The 12,834-nt window shown below is 41.1% G+C and overlaps 1 protein-coding gene across 1 annotated transcript; it reads left to right on the top strand.

Moving 5' to 3' along the window:
• The first annotated feature begins 6,261 nt into the window (after nucleotides 1–6,261).
• RPL22L1 (ribosomal protein L22 like 1) lies at nucleotides 6,262–9,985 on the top strand. The gene is made up of 4 exons (XM_055308131.1): nucleotides 6,262–6,308; nucleotides 8,046–8,135; nucleotides 8,303–8,424; nucleotides 9,717–9,985. Exons 1-4 carry the CDS (start codon nucleotides 6,300–6,302, stop codon nucleotides 9,859–9,861), a joined length of 366 nt encoding a protein of 121 aa, XP_055164106.1. The 5' UTR covers nucleotides 6,262–6,299; the 3' UTR covers nucleotides 9,862–9,985.
• The last annotated feature ends 2,849 nt before the right edge of the window (nucleotides 9,986–12,834 follow it).

Below are 12,834 nucleotides of genomic sequence, written 5' to 3'. Positions count from 1 at the left end.
TTCCAAATAGGAGGTATCCTGTAGAATTGCCTCATTTAGAACTCATACTGTCTATCTAAAGTGTGTGCTCCACTGGAAATTTAAAACATCTATAAGCATACCTCAGAGATATTGCAGGTTTGGTTCCAGAACATTGGAATAAAGCGAATATCAAAACAAAGGGAGTCAAATGAAATTTTCGGTTTCCTAGTACATACAAAAGTTACTTTTACATTATGCTGTAGTCTGTTAAGTGTGCAATTGCATTATATCTAAAAAGGCAATTTACATACGTGAATTAAAAAATATCGCTAAAAAATGCTAACCATCATCTGAGCTTTCAGCAGGTCATAGGCCTTTTTGTTGGTGAGTTTTCCTTGATGTTGATTGGCTACTGACTGATCAAGGTGGTGGTTCCTGAAGGTTGCGTGGCCGTGGCAATTTCTTAAAATGAGGCAACAGTGAAATTGATCAATTGATCAATTACTCCTTTAATAAACTATTTCTCTAAGGCATGCAATACTTGGGATAGCATTTTACCCACAATAGAACTTCCTTCAAAATTGGAGTCGATCCTCTCAAACATCAAACACTGCCATTACTGTAGCAAGTAAGTTTATGTTATATTCTGAATCCTTTGTTGTCATTTCAGTAATCTTCATAGCATCTTCACAAGAATTAGATTCCATGTCAAGAAACTCACTTTCCTTGCTCATCCATAAACAACACCCAATCCATTAAAGTTTTATGAGATTTTTGCAATTCAAATACTATAATAGTGAAAAAGTGTGAAATATTGTGAAAATTACCAAAATGTGACATAGAGATATGAAGTAAGCTGATGGTGTTGGAAAAAAATGATAGACTTGCTGGGCTAAAGAGTTGCTATGACCTTCAATTTGAAAGAAAAAAAATATCTGTGAAATGCAATAGAGCAAAGTACAAGATAAGGTGTGCCAATATTCTCATGATACATTCAGCAGGATCAGTTGCAACTGATGGGTGTGTATGGGCTAAAAAGAACTTACCTACAAGGTTACATCATTAATCCATTGTCCTATTTTGAGATTTATTTCTGGATCCAGTCAAACTAACTTTGGGGCCACACTCATAGGCACAGCCCAGCATCACAATGACTTGTGAACCAGTGTTTTGGAGGCCCCAAAAAGCTTGGCAACCTTAGTGAGAGAATGAGATTCTAATTAGAATGGAAGTTCACCTACTTAACACATAGTATGTATGCCCTTCTTTATTCACAATTATGTATATGAGTTTCACTTAAAACTGCTTTCCTCCTAGTTCGTTTTAATTGCTGTGCAATCAATGAAATCTTTTGGAGATTTTACATACATGTCACTAATAACAGCCTGATATTAGAGAATATACCTTCCTTTAGAGGCAAATGAACTTTCAGAATAAATATTTAGGACACAAAGAAAACAGTTTCCATAAGGTGGAAATATTTAAAATGGCACACATATCAATTCCAAGATAAATGAATGCAAAGGATAGACAGAGAACACCATAAACATGGATAGCATTGTTGGGTGAAAAACAAAATTGAAAAATAAGAAAACTCTTCTACCTGGAAATTTAACAACCTGTTGTTACATAATTCTATATTGAAAGGGGAACTACAAACAGAAGAAATTCCTGAAATATAATGATGGTAAAAACACTATTTATCAGAATCTATAGAAAGCAGTAGAAAAAATATGTAGCCTTAACATCTGTATCAATAAAAATGAAAGAATAAACATAAGTGAAATTAAAGTTGTAAATCAACTAGAAAATAACAGCAAAATAAACCAAAAGAGAGGACAAGAAATGATACAGATGAAATAAATTAGTAGGGTGAATAGAAAAATAGCACATTAAAAAAAATTCTGGTCCTTTGAAAAATTAACAAAAGAACAAACCCCTGACCCAAACCCCTGACCAATTTCTTTAAGGTGGGGGAAAAATACACAAATATAAAAAAAATGAGAAATAATAAGAGGAATGGCTACTAATGCTGAGGAAATAAAAAAACCAAAAAATGTTATTCAAATAAATTTGAAAACCTAAATGATACAATTTCTTAGGAAAATGTGGCTATAGGAATCAATCTCAGTAGAAATAGAAAGCCTAAACAGAACAATTTTAATAAAAGAAATAAATGAAAAGGTTAGCAAGAAACATCCCACAATGATTTATAGACGTAGATATAGATGGAGAGAGAGGAAAAACAAATGATAAACTAATAGGGCAAAATGTTAATAATAGGTAAAAATATGGATAAAAGATATATAGACACATGTATGTATTTATGTATACTTTGTCCAGATTTTTCTGTATTTATATATGTCTGTGTTCTTTGAACTATTTTCATAATTTTTACAATTTTAGGTACAGTAATTATTTCTAAATAGTTTTTTAATTCAGAAACATATATAGTACCATCTAATTTTTATAAATGAATATAATTACCTGTGTAATCTAAATGATTTATATTATAAATACACATTCACATACATGCATGCCCCCCAAAGCATTAAATAGCTATTTCCAAACAGGTGGGATTTTAGATATTTTTATGCATTATCTTTTTTGCTTCTTTTTATTTCTTTTCATGAGCTTTTCTTTTGGCTTAAGATAATAATTTCATTAATTTGAGTTTTCTAAAGCATTGTTTATAATAGTGTAAGAGTAGAAATAATTTAAATGGCCACCAATAGATGGATGACCAAGCTAAAAATAACAAGATAAAAATGACAAAAATTAATGAAAAAAAAGATGCTTATTCTCATTTTAAAATTTGACCTATTCAGAATTCCTGTGGCACTAACAGGAAAATCTTATTTCTGAAATTGTAATTGTTAGAAATAATAAAAAACAATCACTGACGTTTTTCCTAAATACAGAGAAAAGACGCATTGAAGCAAGCATAAATCTTAATCATAGTTTTTAATGCTTTCTAAACAAATTAGTAAAGGAGGAACAAGCAGCAGTAACTTCAGTTCCTATTTCCCCTATCTGGTACTGTTAACTTTCACTTATGATTATTTAACAAAGAACATTCAAGGTTGGAGGAGTTAAAAGCCATACTCTTTGGTGGTAATAAGGTTCTCTCAGTGCCTCATTGTTTGCACAGAGGGCTGAGCACATCCTTTGTCAACGCTGTGCAGTTTGCTTTCATGGGATTGTTCGTGCTACCATGTTATTTGAGTATTATTTTTCTGGAGATGGGTAGTGCTTTTTTATGTTGCATTCTAAGTAATTTCCCATTCTTTAATTTTCTCTGCAGCTTGGCTACTATCCTGTTTAACTCATCCACTCTCTCTGAGGTTTTCTATTTTTAATTTCTAGAACTTTTCTTTTATTCCTGGCCAATTTTATTGTTCCTGTTTCCCTTACCGTATTTTACATACTTTTAGCTTTTAAATATATTCAAGACACTTAAATTTTATATTCTGTATAATTCCAATATATATTGGTCTGGCTTATAGGTTTTGGGGAGGTTGATTTTCATTCATAGTGGCTTGTTTTCCTATGTGTGTAGTGACTTAAAAAAAAATGTCAGCTCATATTTCTGTAAGCTTATCACAGGGGATCCTTTGTGCTTGGATCAAAAGTGCATTTCTCCAGACAGCATCTGCATTTGCTTCTGCCTAGCACTACAGGTCCAAGCACACTTTTAGGTTAGCTTTTTCATGCTATCTGGGCAGAGCTAATCCTAGTCCCAAATTTATATGAACATGCCTTGTCATTTCTGCCTCCAGAAATTTTTACTTTCCACCAACTTGATCACACATTAGAAATTATGTATAAAACTGTGTTTCAGTTTTTTTAAGGTGGCTACATATGGAGGAGTTTCTCTGTGAATTTGATCTGCCATATTGTCCTTCTATAATTTGATTTGTTCAAGCTCCAGAATCATGTAGATCAAATGACTGAAGTTTATATTAGAAATATATCTATTATATATTATAGTATCATATTTGAATAACTGGAAAGGCAAATTCTCCTTATTGTTCTACATTGTCTTGATTCTTTCCAGAATTTAATTCATGTTTTAGAATCCATTGTCAAAATAAAAATATCTGGGAGAAGGGTGTTGACAGGCATTGTGTTCAGACTGTGTGTGTAAAATTTGGGAAGCACATTTCTAGTTAATATTCTTGTTAGGATTTTCCCCCCAATTTGGAGACATCTTGTTTTTTCCCATTATAGTTTCTACCTAGTTATTTTGAGATTACTAGCTATTTTGAAACACATGTTTTTAGTATCTCATTTGTACTTAACAGCTCTTAACAATTTTTGTTTTGGTCATAACATGGAAGTCTGCCAAAAACAACGGAAATAAAATAGTGCCTCCATTAATGACTTATTTTCAAAATACCCAATACTGCAAGGATCATTTCTGCTCTGCAGCCTGAGGAGCCCTCGAGGAGAAAATGCCAATTGCATTCCCTACCCCTTCCCCCCTTTAATGTTTGGAAAACAAGTGGAATTATTATGGTTCTTGAAGTAAACAACCAAAGATACCTTCTTGAAATGGATTTTCCCCAGGAATTCAATACCTCTATTCAGACCCCACACATTAAATGCTTCATTAAAGCATAGTTTCTAGTATTACTAACTGCTGTCATAAAAGATAATAGGCGGTTGTCACTTTCTTGGTTCACTCTCCAAATTGACAAAAGTCCACTCCATCCCTATCCCTGACCCCCCAGTATGAGAGTTTCACCTCCATAAAAAGAAAAAAAATTGAGAAACATGTCACTTTTCTGATTTGATGTCAACCTCCAATTCTTCAAAGTTCAAAAGCTATTTTCTGGGCAGCCCCGGTGGCCCAGTGGCTTAGCACCGCCTTCAGCGGGGCATGTAATCCTAGTGACCAGGGATCGAGTCCCACGTCGGATTCCCTGCATGGAGCCTGCTTCTCCCTCTGCCTGTGTCTCTGCCTCTCTCTGTGTGTCTCTCATGAATAAATAAATAAAATCTTAAAAAAAAAAAAAAAAGCTATTTTCTCCTTTGGCCACCCTCCCCCCACCCCACCCCCGTGGTTTGTCTATCTTAGTAGTTAGGTCTCAGCAAACATCCGTTGAATTTTAACCGCGAAGCGTTTGGGATGGAAGTCAAGAGTCCTCGGGTGTCATGAGCACGGTATGGAGGTGCACACAAGGGGTGTCTTTCCATAACGGCAGCTTTATTCAGTCACAAAGGCAAGGGTAACATAAATACAAAGCAGTTTCGGGATTCCAAAGTCAATGCGATTTCCTTAGTGTTCCACTTCGGTTTCTTACACAACATCACGCAGATCACAAGAGAATCACGTACCAAGATAAAACGTAGGGGCTAGGAAGCCAGGGAAGCAAGCTCGCAGTCGTGTCGTGAGCGTGCAGTTGAGACAGGGCCTCCCTCCGGTCTGGGTCAGCTCTGAGCACCTGCTGCCCACTACGTTTAACGAGCGAAGAAGGATCTCTGTTCGATCCCAAGGCCATCCGGGCAGGGCCTCCGGGGCGGCTGCCGTTCCCACGCGGTCAGAGGGGAAAGGGCCTGCATCCGTTTGCAGCAAGTCTTGCCAGTTTGCTGCAAAAAATCTTCCCTTTTCAAAGGCGTCGGATCAGTGTGGGGCCTTTGCAGGCCTCCTGTGGGGCACCAGCTCGGGGCACCAGCTCGGGGCACCAGCTCGGGGCCTGCGGGGGCCCCGTCTTGGCTGCTTACACGGCGGCCTGACCTAGGTCCTGCTGCACAGCAGTGACTCCACCTTCATTGCTGCGCAGGCTTGACTAACACCCATGATAAGATGGAATCCTCCTCCACAAGTGAGCGATGATACGTTTGCTTTGGTTTCAAGACTTTTCTTCCCCCTCAAGCACCTAGTTTATCTTTTGCTTCCCCGAAAAGCGTCGTTTCCAACATCCAGAAACCTCGTAAACCCGTGGAGATGACTTCTTCGCCCTCGGATTGCCGCGGTAATAAAGACAGGCGAGCCCGAAGGCCCTGCCCCGCCCCGGACGGAGGGAAGGCCTCTGGGCCCTGCGCCAAAGACGAGTCGTCCATCCCTCGGCGGCGGCGTCGATCCGGGGGCGCGGGGAACCCCCGAGGTCAGGGCGCGGGCGTCGTCAAGGGCGGGAAACCCCGAACCACCCGGCGGCTCCCGAGGCCCGTCCTCCCGCTCTCACGCCCCCGGGGCCCTGCGCGCGGGGCCTCCCCACGCTCTCTTCCGGGAGGAGGCGGGGCTACGCTCCCGGCGCGTGACGCAGCACGTCCCGGTATAAATACGAGGCGCGCGGCCGCGGCTTCCTCTTCCGATCGCCCGGCCGGCTCCCAAGATGGCGCCGGTGAGTGCGCGTGGGTTTCCGTGGGCGCTTGAGACGACCCGCGCGGGGGTAGAGGGGGGTTTTGCGTCTGGCGAGTTGGGGGAAAACCTATCATTTGAGGCAAAGGGAGGGGAGGAGGGGAGGCCGGGGCGGCGGCACGAGAAGGTTGTGAGTGGTGGTGTCCGAGACGCCTGGCGGCTGCCACGCTGTCGAGCGGAGTTGGCCTAGGATGGTGGGTGGCGGGGGCCGCGCGAGGAAGGAGGAGGCCCGACGGCCGGCGGGGCGGGGGGCAGCGCGGGCGCGTCCCGGCGGTGCGGGTGAGGGCCGCCCGGCCCGGCCGAGGTGCGCGCCGCAAGGACGCGGGTAGTCGGGCCGTCCGGCGGGGGCCTCGGGGCCGGAGCCCGCGGAGCTGCGCGGTTCCCTCGTGAACGAATCTCTCTACAACGAAAAGTCACGACCCGCAGATCCAGGAGGTTTTAGTTGTATTCACTGGTTATCAAGGGGGTCAGTCAGAAAGATGCAAACTCCAGCCCACAGGGGATCTGCAAAGGTAGGTGTATGTCGCCAATTTACCAGTTCTAGGATTTCGGTTCTTTTTTTTTTTTTTTTTTACTCCTTTGGTACAAGTTATTCGACTCCCTGAAAGCTCACTTGTTACTACCTGGTGTCCATTCGGGTGGATATGACTTGGAATTGTATCCTCGGATGGTGACCTGGTTGTTTGCAGCATGTTGTCCGAATGTATGTTGGCAGTAGCTGCAGCAGCATTTAACTTGGCGTAGCCCGGTTATGTGCATCGGGCTAAGTTTCGGGTGTGGAAGATTAAAGTATGCGTGTTTTTTAAATTAAAAAAAAAAAGGGGGGGGGCCGCCCGGGTGGCTCAGCGGTTTAGCAGCGCAGGGCGTGATCCTGGGGACCCCGGATCGAGTCCCACGTCGGGCTCCCTGCATGGAGCCTGCTTCTCCCTCTGCCTGTGTCTCTGCCTCTCTCTCTGTCTCTCATGAATAGATAAAATCTTTTAAAAGTAAAAAAAAGAAACTTTTGAAAAAAGTTTACAAGACTTAAGGTACAGCACCACCCCCACCACCCCCACCTAGAACGATATAAGGATTTCATTCTCTAGACTTGAATGGTTAGAATTTCCTATTCTGGCCTGTAATCCAGCTTGGCGAGCCAAGGTACCCTACCTGTGTCCCACAGGGCCTGACCTGTATTAAAAGGGTACCTGGTAACTTAAGATTGAACGTCGGTGGTCTGGAAAATACTAATAAAGGCCGTGACACTTCTCTTGATGTGTGAGACAGAATGGGCTTGATAAGAGGTTCGAACCAACCCCGGGTGGTGGTTCAGTTTGAATATACAGAAGAAAGTAAAGTTATAGGAGTCTTTGAGGGTTTCTGGTGAAAGGAACTTAAGAGTAGCTTGCCACATGCTTTGAGCTCTCTTTGAGTTTTGCACTTTTGAGACACTTAGATGGGGCACAGTGGAAATTCCCATTGGATTTCACAAAAACCCGGGTTAAACCAAATTGAGTGTACCCGTTTTCAGACAGGACCGCCTGGCTAAGAAAAAGGGTATATATCCAATAGCTATTTAGCAATTTTTTAGGATTTTGCAGGGTTTCATATATATATGTATATATATATATATAGAGAGAGAGAGAGAACATTGTACATCTTTGGACTGATAACAGATTTTAAAGTTTTGTATAGACATGCGGTAAACTGAGTAGTTACGGTTATGTTACCTCTGTAACAGAAAGACAAGAAGCCTAAGAAGTCAACCTGGAAGTTTAACTTGGACCTTACCCATCCAGTAGAAGATGGAATTTTTGATTCTGGAAATTTTGTAAGTATCCCTCTACTCAGCTTGTTTTTATCATTGTAATAGAGTTCTTAATGAAATAAGTGTGTAATATTTGATTTTAACCTGAGCTCTATTCCTAGGGTACCTTCCCTAGTGAATATCTAGGGTTTTCTTCCCTAGTTTTGCATTTTTTCTCTGTTGTAAAATAGGAACAGTTTCTCCGGGAGAAGGTTAAAGTCAATGGAAAAACTGGAAATCTGGGGAATGTTGTTCACATTGAACGCTTCAAGAATAAAATCACGGTAGTTTCTGAGAAACAGTTCTCTAAAAGGTTGGTATTTGTTTCTTGTAATACTAACAAACTTTAACAATGTTAGATGTTTTAATATTAGAATATGTTGTAGGAAACATTAGTCTAATGTGTAACATGAAACTAATGTCCCAAACTAAATAATGTTTTGTTATATAAGGCTTTAGTGGTGTATGTAGTAGAGGCAGCCAGTGAAAGGTAAAGTCTATTTTGCCAGTTTTAGTTAGTCTAATTTATTCAACAGATATTAAGTGCTAACATGAAAGCACTCTTGTAGGACCAGATAGCCAAGCAGGCAAGTACCTACCACTAAGGAGCTTGAATTCTAGTGGAAAGAGACCATGAAATGTGATACTAAGTAGTTGTAAGTGCTGTGTAATGCATAAAGAGGATTTCAGGGTTCGTGTTTTTAGTAAGATGCTCAAGGAAATCATCTGAATGAAGTGCTGGAGTGAGACATGCAATTTAGAGAATTCATAATTGTAACTGGAAAAGATTGATGGTAGAAGCTGACGACTGTGGACCTATTGTGAGGACAGGTGCACTGGTGGTGGCTTGGACTGAAACAGCAGTGCATGTTAGCTGTGTGGTTATGAGTTCATCATTAGGGATCCAGGGATGAAAGGTAATGCTAGGAAGCATCTTAATCTCAGACATGCACATGATTATAAAATGCAATGCTGTAATTGCTGTGGCAAAAGTAGAGGTAGGGCATAAGAATTTGCAGAGAACCTGAGATGAGCAGTGTCAGGCTGTGGAATGAGGGAACAGCATTAAGAAAGGACAGGGAAGCTTGAGAAATGGGTGGTAGTTCAGAATCGCCTGTAAAGTGTAAATGGAAGAGAATGGCTGGAATGATGAAATTAGACTGTGCTGAAAGCTTTTTATAAGAATTGAGCCATATGCTAGTTCTAAGTGTGTCGATAACTGAACTTCTAAACAGGTTCAGCCCTCTTGATAGGTTTCCTTTTGTTGATTGATCATAGGATTGAGATAGGGAGATTGATAGTGGTGATAGGAAGGTAATCTGGTTATGGTAGTAAAACTGAAGAGAAGCTACTATTGGTCTTTGTATCTTCAACAAAAAGGATGTTTATTTTAGGGAGATGAGAGAATAGTTTGTAGGGCATCAGCTGATTGTAACTTGGTTTGAGAGGCTACCTTATTCTCATATTCCCAGCAACCTTGCACAATGCATGATACAAATATTTTGGGGGAACATTCAAGATGAATACAATTGCATATTTTCTATATTATCTTTTGCATCGTAAATACGGTATTTCTTAATGAGATTTGTGTTTTTATTTTAAAAGGTATTTGAAATATCTTACCAAGAAATACCTTAAGAAAAACAATCTTCGTGATTGGCTTCGTGTGGTTGCATCTGACAAGGAGACTTATGAACTTCGTTATTTCCAAATTAGTCAAGATGAAGATGAATCTGAGTCTGAAGACTAGTGAGGCTGCCCCTTACAGGGCTTTGCTTCCTAAGAAAAATAAATGTAGCATGTAAAAGAAAGAAACAACTAGAAATGGACTTTTAGTTTATTGGTGAATTGAATAAAAAGCATTATACTGTGTATCTTAAGCATCTGCTTCTTTTAAGTGTATGCTGTTTATATGACTCCTGGAGTCCGGGGATCAAGTACCACCTCTGGCTCCCCTCGAGGAGTCTGCTTCTCCCCCTGCCTATGGTGTCTTCTGCCTCTCTCTGCGTTTCTCATGAATAAATAAAATCTATTTTTCTGAAAAAAAAGTGGTCATGTATCACTTAGTTCTCGGTGGATGGGCCCCGTTCCCCCAAATAAAATGGCCTTTGAGTGAAACAATGGCTTGGCAAAATCCAGATTATAAGAGGTGGAAGTGGGGCGGGGGGGTACTAAAGCCAGGTCAATTTTCTTGGTTTTCTGGTGGTCCCAGGCAATGTCTTTTTCTACTTTTAATCTGAAAGTGGTGTCAGTACCTTAGGTACTTGGGCCATGGGCCCTGATAGTAGAAAGTGGTTTGGGGAATGTTTGGAATAATTTTATCAAGAGTGTCAATTTTGATTATTAACTGTTGGAAGTGCTCCCCAACATTAATGTAGTGCTGTAGTACAGCAACTCCTTGGTTTCTCCCAGACAGTTGTAATAACCTCTAAACTGCCCTGTTTGAATTGTTCGTGTTTTCTACTGATAGTTACCAAGCTCTTTCTTTGCTTCCTTTGTTGAGCATTGTGGGTACGAGGGAGTAAAAACTGCCTACTCTCTGGTATGGTGAGACCACTGCCCAAATAATCCCATTAAAACTTAAGTACAACAAAGGAGAGGAGTTTATAAATGGAGTTTGATTTAGTCAAGGAAGGCAACGAAGCATTTGAGCTGACCTAGAACAGACCTGGTAACTGGGTAAAAACAAAGGGTGTTTCAGGCAGGACAGCATAAGTCCAGTTCTTGGGACAATGAGAGTCTTTGGTATAGGGTACCTCTGGAATAGTTATTGGTGGTTATGAGGAGAACTTGGGAAGATCGGTGAAAACCAGCCCGTGCAGGGCAGAAATCCCTGCTTTAACCTTAAAGCAATGGGAAACTACTGAATTTTAAGTAAACAGTAATGTGGTCCAATGAGACGCACATTTTGAAAGAGATGGTGGCTGCATTGTAGAGAATGGTTTTCAGAGGTCCTATCCACTGCAAGGAGACCAGAAGGTGGACGGCAACATCCCGTGGATGTGCTAGGTAGCACTGGGGTGTTGGGGGGGAAGGGGAGAAGCGGGTAGGTTTTAGAGATTTTTCAGAGGATAACCTCTGTGGGACTTGATTTGGTGGTAAGGGACAAGGGTGACAATTGTCTAGAAGCCATTTGCTGAGTTTGGTCACACAGTAAGAGAAGGCAGGAGTAGGGAGAAAGTTCATTTTAGGCCATGCTCAATTTGAGGTCCACAAGATGTCCTGAGGAAGGGTCTGAGTGAAGATGTCCACTAGTCGGGGTAGGTGGTAACACAGCAAGAGGGGTGGAACTGCCTGTAGAGTATAGAGTGAGGATGGAGTGTTCCAGACACCAACCGCCTCCATTCCTCCCTCCCCTAGATTAATCCTTTCAGATGATCTGGTGGTGATCTTTAGATGTTTAAAATTATTATTCAGAATTAATCAGGCCTGAGCACACTATGCCTTTAAAGAGTTGGCAGGTTAGTTGGGATCAGCAAATTCATTTATTTACATAATTTACTAAAAGCAGCTGCAAATAAATAAAAGCAGCTGCATAATGCAGTATCAAAACAGAAACACTTGTCTTTGTGAAGCTTTTACTCGAGGAAGACCGGAAAGTAGGACGTATGGTATGTGGTGAATATGAGAAAAATAAGGGAGATAGGGAATGTAGGGAGGAAGGAGTGTTGCACCATGTTGACTCCCTGCTCCAGGGGGAGCCTGCTTTTCCCTCCTCCCTGCTCCTGCTCTCTATCTCAAAAAAATAAAATAATTCTTAAAAAAAAAAAAAGCCTGAAGGAATAAGCTTGGCAATGGGTGGGTAGGGAGGGACAGGATGGGGTGTATGAGTTCAAAATGTAGCAGTGTAAAACTCAATGTATGGTTTCTGAGGATCAAAACCCCAAGATGCAGGCTTAGCTGGGTGGGTCTGATTGAGGATTTCGTGAAGTTGCGGTCAGACTGTGAGCTTTGGCTGCAGTCATGCAAAAGGTAGCAAACTACTGCCTGTTTTTTGTAAATAAAGTTTTGTTGGAACTGCAGTCCTGAACATTATTTTTCATATTGTATAAAATGGCAGAGTGTGTGTGTGTGTGTGTGTGTGTGTGTGTATTTAGATTCCACATATAGGAGAGATCATACAGTGTTTTTAATCTTTCTGGAACGTATTTCATTTAGAATATTGCCCTCAAGGTCTATCCTTGTCACCAATGTCAAGATTTCATTCTTTTGTATGGCTGAATAATATTTCACTGTGTGTATGTGTTGTCACAGAGTCTTTTTTTTTTTTTTAAGATTTATTTATTTATTTATTCATGATAGAGGCAGAGACAAAGGCAGAGGGAGAAGCAGGCTCCATGCAGGGAGCCCAACGCGGGACTTGATCCCGGGACCCCAGGATCGCGTCTTGGGCCAAAGGCAGGTGCCAAACCGCTAAGCCACCCAGGGATCCCCCTATCACAGAGTCTTTATCCAATATTCTATCAGTGGATTTTTAGGTTGCTTCCAACCTAAATGTTGTTTATCTTGGCTATTGAAAGAAGGCTGCAATGATCATGGTGCTGCATGTATCTTTTTCACTTACTGTTTTCATTTTCTTTGGATAAATACCCAGAAGGGGAATTGCTGGATTATAGAATAGTTCTCTTTTTAATTTTTTGAGGAACCTCCTCACTGTTGTCCATAGTGGCTGCACCAGTTTACGTTCCCACCAACACTGCAGGAGGGTTCCCTTTTCTCCCGA

The sequence above is a fragment of the Nyctereutes procyonoides genome, unplaced genomic scaffold (assembly GCF_905146905.1).
Source record: "Nyctereutes procyonoides isolate TBG_1078 unplaced genomic scaffold, NYPRO_anot_genome, whole genome shotgun sequence".
Classification (NCBI taxonomy): domain Eukaryota; kingdom Metazoa; phylum Chordata; class Mammalia; order Carnivora; family Canidae; genus Nyctereutes; species Nyctereutes procyonoides.
This window is presented reverse-complemented; position numbering and strand designations above follow the sequence as displayed.